The sequence below is a fragment of the Pipistrellus kuhlii genome, unplaced genomic scaffold (genome assembly GCF_014108245.1).
Source record: "Pipistrellus kuhlii isolate mPipKuh1 unplaced genomic scaffold, mPipKuh1.p scaffold_m20_p_18, whole genome shotgun sequence".
In the NCBI taxonomy this organism is placed as follows: domain Eukaryota; kingdom Metazoa; phylum Chordata; class Mammalia; order Chiroptera; family Vespertilionidae; genus Pipistrellus; species Pipistrellus kuhlii.
The window spans coordinates 24,754,320-24,773,114 of NW_023425493.1; the positions used below are offsets into that span (position 1 = coordinate 24,754,320).

Sequence of the window (18,795 nt, forward strand, 5' to 3'; positions counted from 1 at the left end):
CTGGGGATGTGGGGGCGCAGGGAGCCCGGCCTGCAGCCCGGGAGGATGGAGGGCGGAGGGGGGTCCGGGCTGGGACAGGGCTGGGGGGGCAGGGGCGGCTCAGAGGCGGGTCTCCGGGGCCGGAGGGGGGACCCTCCACTGGTCGGGGGCCCCGCTCCTCCCCCGAGCTGCCCGGCCGGGACCGGAGCCCCGCGGCTGGCGCAGGGGGCGCCCGCCCCGCTCGCCCCGCCCCCCCTTCCTGCCCGGCGGCCGGGGGTGGAGACTGGGTTTGAGGAACTGGCGCCGGGGCCGCGAGGGGAGTCCGACTTCCTGTCCCCGGAGCGGCGCGTGCGGGGCGGCTGGTCCCCCCCAATAGCTGGACGCCCGGCCCCCGGGCCCCCTCCGCGGGGACCATGTCTCGGATCGAGTCCCTCACGCGGGCGCGCATCGACCGGAGCAAAGAGCTGGCGAGCAAGGTGGGCTGGCGACCCCTCCCCTCCGCCCCTGTCCCCCGGCACCCCAAACCCCGCCCCGGCGCACCCCCTCCTCCCCGTCTCCCCCCTCCCCCCCGTCTCCCTCCCTCCACCCCGGTCTCCGCACCCCGAAAGCCAGGAGCATCCCGGCAGGGGGCGGGGACTGGTAATTGGGGAGGGGGAGGGGGCAGGAGGCAGACCTCGATCCGCCTCCTCCGCCTCCGCCTCCACCTCCACGTCTGGGGGAGCGCGCTGGGGTTTGGGGGCGCTCGGACTCGGGGGGACCCGGTGCCGGTGGCCCCGGTCCAGCGGGCCGGTGTGCGGGGCCCACAAACAAAGTTCTCGGTAAGGGCCGGAGGGGAGGAGGGTGTGTGTCAGGGTGGGGAGGGCTCGGTGCACCCCCTCCCCGGCCCGCCCGCCGCGCTCTCGGTTCTGGGGTCCCCACACCCCGCAGCCGCCGCCGGGCCGCTCCCCCTTTGTCCCGCCGTCCGCCGAGGGGCCGGGCGGGGCGGCGGGGTAGTTTCCCGGCTTCCACCCCCGTCACCTCGGACGCCTCCCCCCAGACAGAGGCAGCGCCGCCCCAGACGGACTTTCCAGCCGTGATTCAGCCTGGGGGGGGGGGGGGGGCGTGCTTCCCGGCGGCCGCCGCTCAGGTGCAGGGCGCGGAGGGCTTTGTGTGGCCGGGTCCCCTCCTCCCTCCTCAGGGGCCCCAGCACCCCGGTTCCCGCGGGGCCCCCCGTCCCTGTCTGCCCCCCCAGCTCCCAAACTCCTTGTGCTCCCAGCCTGGCACCCTCACACTGACCCACTGGGCACTGCGCCCCTTTGTCCCCCCCCCCCCCCCCCCCCCGCTCCGTTATGGCTCCGTCTGGGATGTTTACCAGCCGTTTGAAGAGCCTGGGTGTGTGATTATCCTCTCCCCACCTCCATCCCCCACCTCCACCGTGAGTCCTGGCCCTCTGTCCCCAGCAGCCTTTATCCCTGTGGGCTTTGTACCCAGGCCCAGCCCAAAGGCTGTGACCTCTGCACAGCCAGACCCCGGGAAGGGATGGAGCTGCTTATAGATGGATAGTGAGAGCTGGGAGGAAGGGGGTGCATGCAGACAGCACCCCCAGCCACGCAGGGTACCCCCACGGAGCCCTTCTCAGAAAGGCCAGGATGCAGCCCCTAACTGGCCTCATCTGTGGCTTCTCTCCCACCCCAGGACCCCAGTGCCCTGCCCCTGGCCCCCATCCTGTGCTGATCACCCCCCCTCCTTTCTTCAGCCCAGGAAGCTGTACCCTTGGGGAGCCAGCAAGGACGGTGGGAACCCACCCACTCCTGGCTTCTCCCTGCCTACCTGTCTGGAGGCTAAGTTGGGCAAGATTCCACCCTGGAACGTTTTAACGGTTCCTTGGGGCTGGGAGGAGAGGGTGCGAACAGGAAAGCAGCTGGAGCGGGGCCTGAGACAGCTGCGGCCGGAGAGGTGGCCGCGGGGCAGGGCGGGCGGGGGCCGGCGGGTGGCCGCGCCAGGCCAGGCCAGGCCCCTGCTCTGAGAGTCTGTGTTTATTTTTCAGCCGTTTGAGCTGAGACCCTGGAGTGGCGCCAAGGGGGGTGGAGAGCTTTTTGAAAAACCACGGAAACTCGGTTCCACCCTAAAAAGGAAAGCCCTGGGGGAGCAGGGGTACGGAGAGGACTTCTGGGAGCATAGATATGGGGGTCCTTTGCCGGTCTTGGGAGGAGCTGGGGGGCAGATACCTGGGTGGGCTGGTGGGTGGGTGGGTGGGGAGGGGGACCTGGGACTCAGGAAGCTTGGCGCTTTCTGTCCTGGGGTGGCCATGGTTGGGGTGTTGGGGATCTGGCTGGAGGGTGGGGAATGGGGGCCGGGGGTGGGTGTTTGAGGGCAGAGAGGCCGCTGGGACTTGCCAGTTTGGGCTGGTCGGAAGAGGAGGGCCACCCCCGGAAAGCTGTGGTTACAGAAGGGGGGAGCTGGTGCTTAGCCAACAAACCCTGGATCCCCTCTCCCCCTCCCCCTGCATGCCAGCTGTCTCTTTCTTTTTATACCCGGTGGGAAGGAGAGGGGCCTGTGCAAACGACAGTATTTGAGGAAGATGGTCTCTCCTGCCACCCGTTTGGGGACTAGCTCAAAGCTAAGCCCTGATCCTCACACACACACACACACACACACACACTCACCACACACACACACACACACACACACACCCCACACACACTCACCACACACACACACTCACACACACACACACACCACACACACCACACACTCACACGCACTCACACACACACACCACACACACACGCACTCACACACACACACACACCACACACACACATACACACTCACACACACACACACCACACACACACTCACACACACACCACACACACTCACACACACTCACACACACACCACACACACACACACCACACACACACACACACACACACACACACACCACACACACACTCACACACACACTCACACACACTCGCACAGACACACACACACACACCATTCCTTTGCTTTCTCTCCAGGACCTCGTGCTGGGAGAAATTTAAGTCAAACCTGCCCTTTTTACTTCTCATTCTCACGGTTTTTCTGCGTGGCGTCCCCTCCCCATGCTTCTTTTTCTTTCCCTTTCCAGTTCATTTTTATTCCTTCGGGCTGTCTTCAGCCCTCCACCCCCTCAATTCTCTCTGCTCTACTTCCTACCTCCGCCGCCCCAACCCAGAGGTCTCCTTTCTCTTCCCTGCTCCTCCCCAAACCCTAGCCTTTCCACCTGCAGCCTCTCCCAGAACAAAGGGGCCAGCAGGGCGGCGGAGCCGGAGGGGTCTCCCGGACCTCTGGGCCCTGCGGTGGCCGTGGCGGGCAGGTGGAGAGGGCGAAGGAGGAAGGCTGTTCCTTTGTCCTGAAGAGCGCAGAGGTGGCTGGCTTTGTGTGCGGGAGAGGAGCCGCGCAGGAGGGCTGGGGGAGCCCAGGAGGGGGCTGAGGCGGGTGGCAGTTTGGGGGGATGTGGAAGAGTCGGGGATCCCCAGGAGGTGGAAGCCTTTGGGGGCGCAGGAAAAGATTCTAGGTTAGGGAAGGAGCGGAGGGGGAGGGGGCGGGGGAAGGGGTGGTGGGGGAAGGGAGCGGGAAGCTTAGGGAAGTCACCGGACGGCAGGGGAGTTGGATGAGAGAAGACTCTGCTGGGGCTTCTGATCTCTCTGACCTCAGTCCCGCAGGCTCCCCTGGATCCCCGACCTTGGAGTCAGGGGAGGGTCAGATGAGACTGTGTGAGTCCCACGCATGTATGTGGCCTGTATTGGGGCATATGTGCGTGTCTGTCTGTGTGTCCCCACATGCTCTGGTTTACGGCTTTGAACGTGGTCACCGGAGTAGGAGGCTCGTGCTCTGGGCTTGAGGAAGCTTTTCCGTTCTTAGCTTCAGCCTGGTGAGCAGACTGGTGAGGGTTCTGGGGCTGATAAGAGAAATGGGTGAGAGGAGCCGGCTGGACCTCTCTGGTGTGTTCGTAGCTCCGTGGGGGAGGGGCCTGCAGGCAGCAGCTGCCCCCTCCCGGCCCCACCAGCCTGCCCTGTGCCAGGAGGGCAGGGAGTCCTGGCACAGCTATTGTTCGCTTCACAAATGCCCGTCTGTCTGCATCGCTCCCCCTCCCACCGCAGTCTCTCTCTGACCGACAGGTGTGGCCGGGTGGGGGGCGGGCGGGGGTCCAGGGTGTCTGGGTCTCAGGGTCTCCGCCTTGGCTTTATTCCCGATGACGCTTCACACCCCTCTTTTGCTGCACCAATGTGCCCCCCCCCCCATTGTCCAGTGTTTCGTCCTCATTCACCAAGCAAGCATTTATTAAGCGCCTTTGTGTACGCAGTGATATCTTGCTGTGCTAACGCCCGTTGTTGGCGTTAGTATTTCCGTTCACTGCCTTCTCCTCGGCCTCTGTCTTGTCCCTGGAAAGTGGTGAAGGGACAGAGCCTGGCTGAGACCATCCCAGACTCTCTCCTCGGTCCCATGGCCCGGAACCCCCTGTCACATCTCCCAGCCCTATGGCTCATTCCCATGACTCACTGCCCGTCGCAGCCTCTGACGCTGCACCCTTGCTGGCCTCCAGTCCCAGTGGCGTCCTCCAGGGTCACCATACAGCGGGCCTGGGCAGAGGTGGTTCTGAGTACCATGTGACCCCCCAGAGCTCCTGGTTTGGATGAGCCCGATGGAGGAGCAAGGACGGCTGAGCCTGAGGCGTGGCCTTGGAGGGCCTCCAGCCAGCCCCTGCTGCCCGCGGGGAGCACGGCGAGCGCAGGAAGCCGCGGCCCAGGCTCTGGCACGGCCTCGTCCTTCACGGACGTCACTGTTTTCCTCTCCTCTCAGCCCGGGAGGCAGGGCAGAGAAGCGGGCAGACAGCTGCTGCCTTTGAGTTTTGGGCAACCAGTCACAATGCCCTCTGCTACTCCCCTCGTCTCTTCTCCCCCACAAAGTGACCAGGATCTGGGGTGACAGGGAAGGAAGGGCTGGGCTGGCCTTCTGGGCTCTAGGTCTGTAAGTTCCGAGGAAATAAGAGGAGAGAGGAGCTGGGAGCCCTCCAGGAAGAGAGAGGAGGAGAGGAGCCTGGAGGGTTTGAACCTCTGACAAGGATGGAGGGCCCCTAGAGCAGGGGTGAGGGTGTTGCAGGGACCCTTTGTCTTGGTGTCCGTCCGTCCATCCTTTCTTCCTTCCTTTCTTCCCTTGCTTCCTTTCCTTCTTTCCAAACATGTATTGAGTGCCTGTTGTATACAGCTGTTGTGTTGGGTGCTTTATTCACTCGATCCTTGATGTAGCAGCGGTGTAGTTGAAGGCTGTCTAGCAAGAAAGACTTTCCCTGCCGAAACCGGTTTGGCTCAGTGGATAGAGCGTTGGCCTGTGGACTGGAAGGTCCCAGGATCGATTCCGGTCAAGGGCATGTACCTTGGTTGCGGGCACATCCCCAGTAGGGGGTGGGCAGGAGGCAGCTGATTGATGTTTCTCTCTCATCGATGTTTCTAGCTCTCCATCTCTCTCCCTTCCTCTCTGTAAAAAATCAATAAAATATATTAAAAAAGAAAAGAAAGACTTCCCGTGTGGGCTTAGGAGAAGGAATGACTCCAGATTTGGGGCAGCAGAGCACGGAGTCAAGCAGGAGGGGTCTCTGGGTGTTGGTGGGTGTTGTCGATTATGGAGGGAGGGGCCCTTTTCCTGGCGGACAGAATGGGGTGTGGAGGTGAGGGGCTACCTGCGGGGGTGTGTGTACATGGGAGACCAGGATGATGATCGGAAGAACACCTGGAAGAGAGGAGGACAGAGAACTCAGCCAACCGCTCCCTCCTCTCTGGAGCGGGCTCCCCTGGTGAGCAGGCTCTGTGTCCTCCCATCCTCACCAGCCTCAGCCCCGGGGCGGGCAGAGTCTGCCTCCCGGACAATAGCGCCAGGCAGTGCCAGGGCCGCCTGCTGCGGGCAGCGCCCGTGCTGGGATGTGCTGTTGCTGTGGCTGCTGCCCGCTGCTGGCGCACCTAGAGAGGGGGTCGCTCGGAGAGAGGGTGAGTGTTGGGAGGTCACGAAGGAAGCCTGGGTTGTCCCTGGGGCGCTGATGCCAGAGAGGGTGGGTCACTAGAGACCCCAGTCTCTGGCAGCCGCAGTCCCCTCCCTCCTCCTCCCACCTCCTTCCCCGGGGAGTGCTCCCAGAGGCATAAGAGGGGAGGACACTGGCGAGGGGAGGGAGAGCGGTGGCGTCATGGGGGCAGATCTGTGCCGTTGCCTGTTCTGGAAGTGACTTGATTTAGACATGTTGCTCTTTTTAATGTTAGTTTCTTGCTAGCTTTTATGAAAAACATTTCAATTACAATTGACATTCAATATTGCTTGCTTGCTTTTAAGTCAGACATAGCAAGTGCTCAGACTTTCTGTTTGTGTCACACAGAAGCCTGGGAGGGCAGGGAAGGGGGGGAGAACGGAGTGTATGGCGGTGAGAACGATATTTGGACTTGGTCTTTGAGGTCCTACAAGGTGGAGGTTGTTCAGAGCAGGGTTTTGTCTTCCGCAGAGCAGGCAGCTGGAGGTTAGGCCACAGGGAGAATTTTCTAGTGGTCCGGGTAGGTGGGTTCCAGGATAAAGAAGGGGAGGCCTGGCACATTGGAGGCTGGAGTTAGGGAGGAGACCCTGGCTTACGTGGAGGAGGCGGCGAGGGGGTGGCCAGGGCCAGTGGAGGAGAAGCCAGGATAAGAGAGAGGCGGGGTGAGGGCATGGGATGGAAAGGAGACCTGGAGACGGGAAGAGAAGAAAGAGGAGGATGAGAGGAGAGGAGCAAAGAAAAATGGAAGCTCTGGGCAGGAAGTGACCTTAAGACCTCTGGGGTCTGCCCATCGGACTAACCTGGAGCCCTGAAGGGAGGCAGGAGAGAGAAGGATCTGGGCCACCAGGGAGTCGGGAGACAGGCCAGGGCCTTGTGGCCCAGTGCCCCCTGGCCCCGTGGTGTTGACTCAGCCCGTCCACACTTCCCGTTTCTACCCTGAGCACCAGATCAGGGCGTCTCTGCCCCTCCCCCACCGCTTCGCTGCTGGTGTGGCCGGAGCCGGAGTGTCGTCTGGGCTCAGGCTCAGGCTCAGGCCTAAGGTCCAGCCCCAGGGCTCTGCCCTGAGCTCTCATTCTCTGCCTCAGCCCCCCCCCCCCCTTCTCCCTCCACTGTCCTCCAACGTGGTGAGCCCTCGGCTGCAGCAGACGATGCTCTGGGTTCGAGGGGCTGGGAAGCAGAGGGAGGCCCTGGCTCCCATGTCTGCTCTCCTTCCCAGAGTGGCCTCTGCAGAAGGCCCTGGGGCAGGCGGGAAGGGGGGGTCCCATCTCAGGCTTTCTGGAGGCTCCATGGCTTGAGGGGGTCAGAAAAGGGGGTCAGAGGTCAGCGGGGAGTGGGAGAAGAGAGCAGAGATGGGAACAGCCAGCCTCTGAGGTTCTGAGGGGGCTCGCAGGGTGCCCCATGTCAGGGGAGCCCGGAGCCGGGGGACGGATGTTACAGCTGGGGGACAGCTGGGGACGGAGGGTAGATGTCAGGAGGAGCTTCCTGGGGTGGGAGAGACGACTGGGGTGAGGAGGAATAGAGGGACCACCTTGGGTGTGGGAGGGCTGTAGGAGAAAAATAAAAGTTAGCCTGCAGGAAAGACTTCCTGCCAGGAATCACACCTCGCCGGCCCAGTTTCCTTCCTCAGAGGGAGGGGAGGAGGGACCCAAGGCCAAAACCAGGCTCCTCCCCACTCAGGGTGAGCAGAGAGCATGCTGCCTCCTGCCTCCGCCGGTGTCCTCCGCCGAGTGTGTGTGTGGAAGGGTCAGAGGTGTGGGACCCTGACTCTGCGTTGGGGGTGGCCGTGGAGGCATTCTGCCCCCCCCCCCCCAGCCCATCCAATAAGGGGATCTCCCCCCATCCCCCCGCTGTGACTGCCACAGAGACAGCCACTCCAGCACCGGTTGTCATGGTTATAAGGGGAGCGATAGATCTGAGCGCTGGTGAGCTGGCTCCTCTGCTGTGCCTGCTCCCCTCCTCTATGCACACTCCTCTGGCACGGAGACGGGCGCGCGGCAGGCAGCGAGGGGGCGAGCGGAGCTGGGGCTGGAAGGTGGAGTGAGGACGCCCAGGTCCAGGCCGGGGAGATGAGTGGCAACCGGAGGCAGCCGAGCCGCCGGGGCCAGGTGGGTCCGGCCGGCGCGGTCCCCGGGGCGGGGCTGGCCGTGCGGAGGGAGAGCCTCAGGCTCGCTCCGGGCGGCCGCGTCTCCGGCACCGCAGGCAGGACGACCCCCCCCCCCCCCCCGCGGGCCTTTTCCAGCCTCCCTTAGCGTGTCTCCCCCTCCTAACACAGGCCCGGGAGAAGGAGAAGATGAAGGAAGCCAAGGATGCCCGCTACACCAACGGGCACCTCTTCACCACCATCTCCGTCTCGGGCATGACCATGTGCTACGCCTGCAACAAGAGCATCACGGCCAAGGAGGCCCTCATCTGCCCGAGTAAGCTGGGCCCTGAGAGCCACCCCGACGCACGTCTGTCCCTCTGTCCGTCTGCTCCGGGCCCATCGGGGCCGCTCCCCTCGCAGAGCCCGGCGGGGTCCCCCTGCCTGGGCCGGACGCTTGCTCCTCCCTTTCCTCCCTCCGAGGGGCGCTGGCAGCGGCAGGGGCGCTGGCAGCGGCAGGGGTGGTGGCAGGGGCGGTGGCGGCGGCAGGGGCAGGGGCAGCGGCAGGGGCGCTGGCAGGGGCAGGGGCGGTGGCAGGGGCAGCAGCAGGGGCAGGGGTGGTGGCAGTGGCAGGGGCAGGGGTGCTGCAGCGGCAGGGGCGGTGGCAGGGGCAGGGGTGGTGGCAGCGGCAGGGACAGGGGCAGTGGCAGGGGCGGTGGCAGGGGTGGGTGGCAGGGGCAGCGGCAGGGGCGGTGGCAGTGGCAGTGGCAGGGGCGCTGGCAGTCGGACGGTGGCACCGGCAGGGCCTCTCTGGGAACGTGGGGGAGGGGAGACGAGGATGGGGCCCGGTGCAGCTGTCACCCTCGGGTGTCCCCGGCTCCCTCAGCAGCTGGGGGGCTGGTTGGAGAAGGGGCAGGAATGCGTGTGAGGGCAGGTGTGGGCAGGCGGGGGGAGCTCGGTGGCAAGCTCCTGGACTTGCAGCTGGCTCTGCCCGTCTTCTGGGCAGAGCCGGTCGCTCAGGACTGGGGGGGGGGGGGCTTGCCACGCCCTCTCTGTCCTCTGTGGGTGGGGCCTGAACGCTCTTGGAGCAGAAGGTGGGCTTAGGACCCTCTGTCTCACATTCTGGCCTGACTGACTGCACGGTGGCAGGAGGCACACAGCAAGGATGGGTGTGTTTTGGGGGGTGAGGGTGGGAAGTCCTGGCTTCCACCTCCATCTGAAGGGAGCCCTGGATTTAGGAAGTGTAATTCTTCCTTCTCCAGAATGCCTAGCCAGAGGCCTCCTGCCTTGTCGCCCCCCCCCCCCCCCCCCCCAATTTATGGCAAAGCGCTGCTTGTGATCAGAGCAGGCCTGAGGTACGGGGACCTGCTGCTGGTTCGTGGGACACGGCTGTAGCCCCAAATCCCTAAGGAGCTGGGGAGGGAACCCCAAAAGGACCACGATGTCCTCGGTGCTCCCCTTCGGGGTGTGAGGATGAGGAGGGAACCCCGATCCTAATCCCGCTGGAGACCTGACAGAATTCCCATCCAGAGCTCGTTGCCAGGGGAACTGGCGAGGCGGGCAGCCTGCAAGTGCTATTTTGGGTGCAGGTGGAAAGCGGAGGTTCGCTCCAGCGCCACTGGGTGCCGGGCCTACGGGAGAAGGGAGCTCCTGGAGGGTGGGGGCGGCCCCCGCCCCCACTCCTGCCTTGCCCTCCGCCCCGCCTGGCTTGCCTTGTATTTGTGGAAGTGAGCCTGGTGCTGGGCATTGTCTGAGGAGTTAGCAGAGTTTCCGGTGTTGCTGCGTGGAGGAGGGGAAGCTGCAGAGGAACGAACGGGCTGAGGGCACTCGGGGGAAAGGGACAGCCAGTGGCTCCAGCGCGAGGCTCGGCTGTGCTTCCGTTCCTTCCCCTCCCGCCCCGGAGAGGCGTGCGGGCGGGTGACGGGGAGAAGCAGGTGGAGGGTGCCCGGGCTCCCCTGAGTTAAGGACAGGATTGCCTGGAGGCAGAGCGTGCAGAGCTGGCAGTGCAGAGGCAAGCCGTGGAGGGGAGGGGAGGGCAGGGCTGGGCCCAGCCCCCCTCTGCCCCTGGGCCCATCGGCCCTGGCGTGGCGTGGGCCTGGCCCAGGGTTCATGGGCAGGCGTGTGGTGCCCGGGAAAGAGCACGGCTTTGGGGCTCAGCCACCCCTGAGTTGAGATCCCAGCTCTCCCTGCAGCTGTGTGACCTCCGTTAGCCAGGTTCCTCATCGGGAAAGCAGGGGGAGCGGAGTCCACCGCAGAGGGCTGCCGGGACCACCTAAAGCCAGGGCTGGGTGCTCAGGGAATGTTCCCGTCTCCCCTCGGCCACTGGTCCCCGTCCCAGCTGCTCCTGTGCCGGCTCCGCATCCTCCCTCCCATCTGTCACTCTGCACCACCTCTGTGCTTCTCGAACTCGTCTGCGGCAGCCAGCACCCCCTTCCTCCCTCCGCCCCACCCCTCAGCTCACCTCTGAGTCAGGATTGCCTGCCGCCCCGATTGCTTAGCTGTGGTCCACACCTGTCCCCCGACATGGATTTCCTGCGTGGAGGAAGGAGGCGGCGGGAGGAGAGGGGCCGGGGCGCGGTGATGGCTGAGAAGTCTGGGAAGGGAGGACGGTCTCCAGGGCTGTGTGGCCACGGGGAGATGGGTGTCTGTACCACCGGGCCCTCCCTTCACCCTCTTTACCCCACCCTCCCAGCCTGCAATGTGACTATCCACAACCGCTGTAAAGACACCCTGGCCAACTGTACCAAGGTCAAGCAGAAGGTGAGACGCAGGGAGGGCTGGGGGCTGGGGAGAGGGTAGTGAGTGTGCGGTGCCCTTTTCCATCCCCCCCCACCCTCCCCCTTACCCAGTCAACCCCTCTCCTCACCGTGGGGCGGCCCAGACCCTCAGCCCCAGGCCTCAGGCCCGAGCAGGCCGGCCTGTGGCTACAGACCTGGCTCCCCGGCCCCGGGCGCAACCACCCCGATGCTCCAGCAGCCCCACCAGCTTTCTCCCCAGGGGGCCAGCTGCCCAGCGCCTGCCCTGTGCCCTGGGGGTGCCGCTGGGTGACAGCTGTCCTGGTGTCCCTCTCCCTCTCCCTCTCTCTCTCTCTCTCTCCCTCTCTCTCTCTCTCTCTCTCTCTGTCTTGTCTTATAGCAACAGAAGGCTGCGCTGCTGAAGAACAGCACTGCCTTGCAGTCCGTGTCCCTCCGCAGTAAGGGTGAGTGTGAGGGGGTTCAGGAGCCCCCCGGGCCACGGGCTCTGCTGCCCCCTCGATTGTGCTCCCTGGCGCAGCACCTTCCTCCCCTGAACGGGAGGCAGGCGGCGAGCTGTCCGGGCTCTCGGGCGCGGGGGCCGGACAGAAGGATCCCGGGGGTGGGGACGGGGGCGGCTGGCCCTCCGCACCCCCTCACACCTGTGTTGTTATTACGGTTGTTGTTGACGCTGCACTCGGTGTTGGTGGCAGCTGCCCCGGGTCCGCGCAGACGGCTCTGGCGGGACAGGGAGCAGCGCGGGGCTCGGTCAGGGGTGAGTCCCTGCTCGCCCACCGGCTGAGTCACCCCGGACGAGACTCAGGGCCTTTCTGAGCTCCAGGGTGCTCAGAGGCGTGCTGAGGGGAAGGGTCAGGACAAAGAAAAGCTTTTTGTAGGTTGACAGGATCGCACCCACCAAGGCAGCGTCACCGTTAGCGTCTCGCTTCGACCGGAGTGGGCGCAGGGTGGGCGGGGAGGGGGGCCTGCCTTTTGGCCGAGGAGCCGGGGGCGCCCGGGGCCCGGGGAGGCGCCGCGGCTGACGGCTGCCGCCCGGCGTCCCCTCCGCAGCCACCACGCGGGAGCGGCCGAGCTCCGCCATCTACCCCTCCGACAGCTTCCGGCAGTCCCTGCTGGGCTCCCGCCGCGGCCGCTCCTCCTTGTCCTTGGCCAAGAGCGTGTCCACCACCAACATCGCTGGGTGAGCCTCCGCTGGGGGGGCAGGGGGCGGGGGCGGGGGCGGGGGCGGTCCTTGCCTTCCCGGGTTCAGAATTAGGGGGGCAGGTAAGGAGGACGCAGGCGACGGCCTCGGGGGGGGGCCCGGCTTCGGTCCCGCCCCTGGGACGGGCGCTCGGCCGGAGGTGGGTGATGCAGCCGCCCCGTGCCCCCCGCAGACACTTCAACGAGGAGTCTCCGCTGGGCCTGCGCCGGATCCTCTCCCAGTCCACGGACTCCCTCAACGTGCGGAACCGGACTCTCTCGGTGGAGTCCCTCATCGACGAAGGTGACCGCGGGGCCCGGCGCCTGGGGTGGAGGGGCCGGCGGGCGGGCCGGCCGGAGGGGCAGAGCCGGGAGGGGGCTGGAGAAGGACCCCGGACGTGGGGAACGGGCGCTGAATGGCTGCCCCCGCTTGTGTCCAGGTGCAGAGGTGATCTACAATGAGCTGATGAGTGACTTCGAGATGGACGAGAAGGACTTTGCGGCCGATTCCTGGAGCCTGGCTGTGGACAGCAGCTTCCTGCAGCAGCATAAAAAGGAGGTGATGAAGCAGCAGGATGTCATCTATGGTGAGCCCAGACCACCCCGAGGCTTCTCTGCCTGCACTGGGTCCTGTCTCCTGGTGTCCTACTGCCCGTCCCCACCTCTCAAGTCTTCCCACTTACCCCCACTGGTCTCCCAGTCCCTGCCTGGCATCCCACAGATGGCCGCTGGGGACTGCTGGTCCCCAAGGCTCTGTCTCTATCCCTTTACGCTGGTCAGTTCGTAGTCTTTCCTCTGGGCCTGTTTTGTGCGAGGGGCTGGGGGAAACCTGGACGTGTAGACACATTCAGGGTCCTTGCCCTGCAGCAGCTTACGACTTGAGATAACAATCGTAAAGATAAAAAACGGTTAGAAAATGACCTAAGGTCTTTTTTTTTTTTTTTTTTTTTTTTTAAATATATTTTATTGATTTTGTACAGAGAGGAAGGGAGAGAGATAGAGAGTTAGAAACATCGATGAGAGAGAGTCATCGATCAGTTGCCTCTTGCACACCCCCTACTGGGGATATGCCCGCAACCAAGGTACATGCCCTTGACCGGAATCGAACCCGGGGCCCTTCAGTCCCCAAGCAGACGCTCTATCCATTGAGCTAAACCGGTCCCGGCAGAAAATGACCTAAGGTCTTAAGAATGCAGAACGTTGACCTGGAAGGGACCTTGCAAACCTCCCGGGGCGCTCTGAGGCCCCCCCCCCCAGGCCCCCCGACTGCGGCCGAGCCGAGGTAGAGAGAGGCCCGCTGTCCCGCTGTCCACACAGAGCTCATCCGGACGGAGCTGCACCACGTGCGGACGCTGAAGATCATGACGCGCCTGTTCCGCACGGGCATGCTGGAGGAGCTGCAGCTGGAGCCGGCCGCGGTGCAGGGGCTGTTCCCCTGCGTGGACGAGCTCAGCGACATCCACACGCGCTTCCTCAGCCAGCTGCTGGAGCGCCGGCGGCAGGCCCTGTGCCCGGGCAGCACCCGCAACTTCGTCATCCCCCGCCTGGGGGACCTGCTCATCGGCCAGGTGAGAGGGGGCGGCGGCTGCAGCGGGCGCTGCTTTTGAAAAATATACTGTGTGTATGAGATAGACTGATGAGCAAGGACAGACCCAGAGGTAAGGAGCCATGGGCCAGACTGTTGGACTTCAGAGGGAGGGTGGGGATAAAAAGGAGAGGTCAGCCAAAACCGGTGTGGCTCAGTGGATAGAGCATTGGTTTGCAGACCGAAAGGTCCCAGGTTCGATTCCAGTCAAGGCTGTGTACCTTGGTTGGGGGCACATCCCCAGTGCGGGGGTGGGCGGGAGGCAGCTGATTGATGTTTCTCTCCCATCGATGTTTCTAGCTCTCTATCCCTCTTTGTTCCTCTCTGTAAAAAAAAATCAATAAGATGTATTTTTTTAAAAACATATATGTTTTTCTTGATTTTAGAGAGAGAGGAAAGGAGAAGGAGAGAAACATCTATGTGAGAGAGAAACATGGATTGGTTTCCTCCTATACTCACCCCAGTCAGGGATCCAACCCACAACCTGGGCATGTGCCCTGACCAGGAATCGAACCGGTGGCCATACTGGCCAGGGCCAGAGAGGGCATTTCTTGCCTCCAAACTCTAGAGTTGTGGTTGGCAAACTGCGGCTCTCAAGCCACATGCGGCTCTTTGGCCCCTTGAGGGTGGCTCTTCCACAAAATACCACGGCCTGGGAGAGTCTATTTTGAAGAAGTGGCGTTAGAAGAAGTTTAAGTTAAAGAATTTTGGCTCTCAAAAGACATTTCAGTCGTTGTCCTGCTGATATTTGGCTCTGTGGACGAATGAGTTTGCCGACCATGGCTCGGGGGGGTAGAGCCAGGGAGAACTGGAGGGGCAGGAAGACGGCCTGTTCGGCTGGCGGCCAGAGAGTACCCAGGGGGAAGGGGTGGCGTTGGAGGATATGCCGATCCAGCCCTGGTCCCCCAACTTCCAGTTCTCCGGTCCCAGCGCCGAGCAGATGCGGAAGACCTACTCGGAGTTCTGCAGCCGCCACACCAAGGCCTTAAAGCTCTACAAGGAGCTGTACGCCCGGGACAAGCGCTTCCAGCAGTTCATCCGGGTGAGCATTCCTCCGGGACCGCGCGCAGCGCCTCCGGTGCCCAAACCCGCCCCCCCTCCCCGGGCCAGGTCCACTGCACCCGCGTGCAGAGCAGGAGCTCCCAGTCCTGAGGGCCAGCCCCGGCGGCCGCACCGCACCGCACCGCACCGCACCGCGGGAGCTTTCCCCTGCTCCCAGCGAACCTCATTTCCCAGCTGCACTCACCTCAGCCACAGGGCGGCCATGGCCGAGCTGTGCCAGCACCGCGCGCGGGCTCCGAGCCCAGCGTTGTCCGTGCTGCCTTCCCCCCGCTCCCCGTCCCGCCCTGAGCCCTCCTCTGTCCTTCAGAAGGTGACCCGCCTGGCCGTGCTGAAGCGGCACGGGGTGCAGGAGTGCATCCTGCTGGTGACCCAGCGCATCACCAAGTACCCGGTGCTCATCAGCCGGATCCTGCAGCATTCCCACGGTGAGGGGCCGGCCGCGGGTAACAGAAGGCCTGGGGTGACCCAGGGAAGGGGGAGAGTCAGGTGGACCCCGGGCAGCCTCCGGAGGCGGGGTCCCGGCCCGAAGGGAAGGGCGCTGAGGCGGGGGCGGAGTCGCTGAGCTGCCCCTCGTGCCCCCGGGGCCAGGGATGGAGGAGGAGCACCGGGACCTGAGCACCGCGCTGGGCATGGTGAAGGCGCTGCTGTCCAACGTGGACCAGGACGTGCACGAGCTGGAGAAGGGGGCCCGCCTGCAGGAGATCTACAGCCGCATGGACCCCCGGGTCCAGACGCCGGTGCCCGGCAAGGGCCCCTTCGGCCGGGAGGAGCTTCTGCGGCGCAAGCTCATCCACGACGGCTGCCTGCTCTGGAAGAACACCAACACCGGGCGCTTCAAAGGTCAGGGTCGCCCCGCAGGCCGGCTCAGGCTGAGGGAGGAGCGCTCGCCCTGACCTCTCTCTGCAGCGTGAGGCCTGCTGGAGGATAAGCACGGTCTCTGTGGCAGCGAAAGTCTGCATTCTGGAGTTAGCTTTATGGACCAGTCAGGGACTTCATCAGTGTTTACTCATTTCTTTTTTTTCTTTTTCCTTTTTTTTAAAAAAAATATATTTTATTGTTTTTTTACAAAGAGGAAGAGAGAGGGATAGAGAGCTAGAAACATCGATGAGAGAGAATCATCAATCAGCTGCCTCCTGCACACCCCCCACTGGGGATATGCCCGCAACCAAGGTACATGCCCTTGACCGGAATCGAACCCGGGACCTTTCAGTCTGCAGGCCGACACTCTATCCATTGAGCCAAACCGGTTTTGCCTCATTTTTTTTCTTTTTGTTTAAATTTATTTATTCTTTTTTAATATATCTCTATTGATTTCATAGAGGAAGGAAAGGAGAGAGAGAGAGAGAGAGAGGGGGGGGGGGGGAGAAACATCAGTGATGAGAGAGAATCATTGATTGGCTGCCTCCTGCATGCCCCCTTCTGGGGATGGAGCCTGAAACTCAGGCCTGTGCCCTGACCAGGAATCGAACCGTGACCTCCTGATTCATAGGTCGATGCTCAACCACTGAGCCACGCTGGCCGGCAAGTGTGTGCTTTCGAGACCATGACATCCGCCTTTTATGGGCTTGCCCTCTGTTCCCGCTGCTGTCTTACAGCGCCGGGCTTCATAGGATCTGAGGGCCTGGGAGGGGGGGCAGAGGAGAGGCGGGAAGGGGGCGGGGGGCTGCTGGAGCGGAAGGAGATGGCGTTGCTCACTGTGAGAGAGATGGGTGAGGAACCCAACGTTCCCCCTGCCCACCCTGCACAAAACGAGAAGTGGGAATATGTGGGCCGGGGAATTTGGGTCCAGCGTTCCAAAGGTCAGGTGTTAGTGTTACAGTGAGAGCTGGAAGGTTGAAAAGGGTGGCCCCTCCTGCTCTGGGAATCCTTTTTATCTCCGGACCCTCTCACCCAAAAAGCACTTTCTATTCGGATGCAAAGCTGCTTGTGCAACTCCAGATGGTTTGCAGAGCCTCTGGAGCCCAGCAGGGGACATTGTAGGGGTCTGTGGACTTCAGGTTAAGAAATCTGCATAGCCTGGCCAGTGTGGTTCAGTGGTGGAGCATCAATCCATGAAACAGGAGGTCACGGCTTGATTCCTGGTCAGGGCACATGCCCGGCTTGGATTGCTGGCTTGATCCCCCAGTGTGAGTTGTGCAGGAGGCAGCTGATCAATGATTTTCATCATTGATGATTGATTCTCTCTCTCTCTTTTCCTTCCACTCTGAAACCAATAAAAATATATTTTAAAAACAAAACAAAGTACAACCTGTATCGGTTGGGTATGGAGGTTTTTCCTTAAAGACGCTGGGTAATCCCTGATGGTCTCTTCTAGCCTAAGAAGCTGTTTTGCCCGATAGATAGCACCTACGTTTCTCCCCTCTCGCAGTCTGAGCTGTAAGAATGAGGAGGCAGGAGGTCTGCACGGGTGGAGGGAGCAACCAGAGGGAAGAGAGGCAGGAGGAGGGGGACCAGGAGTTGTAACTCGAGGGGCCAGCCTGATCCTTGGGGAAGAGGAAACAGCTGCTGAGACCCTCTCCTGCTGACTGCCTCCCGCCTCGGTCCCCCCAGATGTGCTGATGCTGCTGATGACAGACGTGCTAGTGTTTCTCCAAGAGAAGGACCAGAAGTACATCTTTCCTACCCTGGTAAGCCCCTCCACCTCCTTCCTCAGCCAGCACAGACTGGTGTTTCGGGTCCTTTTTGCTTTCCTACCTGAGTCTGAAAGAACCCTGAAATAGCCATGGTTGCAACCATCCTATGTAATAAAAGGGTAATATGCAAATTGTCGCCTCAACCAGGAGTTCGACCAACAGGCAGGCTGGCCAACTGCCCGTGTCCCCTCCCCCAGGCCAGCGGCTGGCTGGACCCCACTCATGCATGAATTCATGCACTGGGCCTCTAGTTACTATCTATACCAATAAAAGGGTAATATGCTAATTGGACTGGACATCTTCAGATGTCCTTCATGACAAAGCCAGGGCCTGTGGCTGGCTGGAGCAGGAAAACCTGGGTCCCAGGCGTAGGGACTGAGGCAGAGGTGGTTGGGGCAATCAGGCAGGCAGGCAAGCGGTTAGGGAGCAGTGGTCCCAGATTGCGAGAGAGCGCAGGCCAGGCTGAGGGACACCCCCATGCACGAATTTCATGCACCATGCCTCTATTAATAAAATAAGAAGGAATAGGAGTAACTAACAGGTGTTGTTACTGTGTGCAGGCACTTTTACACCTGGGAGGAAGGCCAATTAATACCTCCCCCCCTTTTAATATAAATCTTTATGATTGAAGGTATTACATATTCCCTTTCCCCCCGTTGACCTCCTCCAGCCCGCCCCCACACCCCGCCCCAGGCCTTCACCCCCCTTTATTGTCTGTGTCCACGTATATGCACACCAGGTCTTTGGTTTAGTAATGCTCCCTTTTTGTCGATGAGGGAAGTCAAGCTTGAAGTTCATTAAATTGTCCAGGGTCACAGGTACTTCTAGGTCCTGTCGGGCTGGCACCAAAGCCAGGGCTCTGAGCCTGTGCTGCCCATGGACTCTTCCTCGCTTTGTTTATTCCCGAAGAGCCGAAGCCCATGCAGGTGCCCGAAGGTCGGGATTGCCAGGCTTAATCCTTCCTTTCCCCGGGCAGCAGGACAAGTCCGCGGTGATCTCACTGCAGAAGCTCATCGTCCGGGACATTGCCAACCAGGAGAAAGGGATGTTTCTGATCAGCTCGAACACCCCCCCGGAGATGTATGAGGTCCACACGGCATCCCGGGAAGATCGGAACACCTGGATCCGCGTCATTCAGCAGAGTGTGGGCATGTGAGTGTGCGTGTGCGTGTGCGCGTGAGTGTGTGTGTGTGTGTGTGTGTGTGGCCTCGTGGCACCTGCAGCTCTGGGGCCCCGGCCACAGCGTTCCCTGGGATCAGGACCCAGGGTTCAGAGGTGGAGGCAGAGGCTGAGGGGAGGCAAGGCAGGGAAGGTCATCTTATGTTTTCGTATAGGACGAAAACCCCAATGACCTGTCAAACGCAGCTTGATGCGTTTCTCAAAGTAATGCTTTGAGCTGTGATGTGGTGGAATATCAACCAGGCCGACCCCCCCAATTTCAGCTGCTTTAGCATTTGATCTGCAGGCAGTGGGCCGTTATTTGG

The 18,795-nt window shown here is 62.3% G+C and overlaps 1 protein-coding gene across 7 annotated transcripts in view; it reads left to right on the forward strand.

Annotated features, from left to right (window-relative positions):
- ARHGEF2 (Rho/Rac guanine nucleotide exchange factor 2) overlaps nt 1-18,795 on the forward strand; it is a 47,329-nt gene that overhangs the window by 20,348 nt on the left and 8,186 nt on the right. For 2 of the 7 annotated variants that reach the window (XM_045583307.1, XM_045583310.1), the window contains 12 exons: nt 8,295-8,439; nt 10,795-10,862; nt 11,238-11,301; nt 11,903-12,032; nt 12,226-12,335; nt 12,472-12,618; nt 13,349-13,599; nt 14,533-14,658; nt 14,986-15,103; nt 15,267-15,518; nt 17,229-17,305; nt 18,288-18,463. In XM_045583307.1, coding sequence (XP_045439263.1) covers nt 8,295-8,439; nt 10,795-10,862; nt 11,238-11,301; nt 11,903-12,032; nt 12,226-12,335; nt 12,472-12,618; nt 13,349-13,599; nt 14,533-14,658; nt 14,986-15,103; nt 15,267-15,518; nt 17,229-17,305; nt 18,288-18,463 — 1,664 coding nt within the window. Of the gene's footprint in view, nt 1-265; nt 456-774; nt 798-7,994; nt 8,128-8,294; nt 8,440-10,794; nt 10,863-11,237; nt 11,302-11,902; nt 12,033-12,225; nt 12,336-12,471; nt 12,619-13,348; nt 13,600-14,532; nt 14,659-14,985; nt 15,104-15,266; nt 15,519-17,228; nt 17,306-18,287; nt 18,464-18,795 lie in introns of those variants that run through there. The other 5 variants (XM_045583308.1, XM_036442260.2, XM_045583311.1 and 2 more) reach the window with 5 other exon arrangements.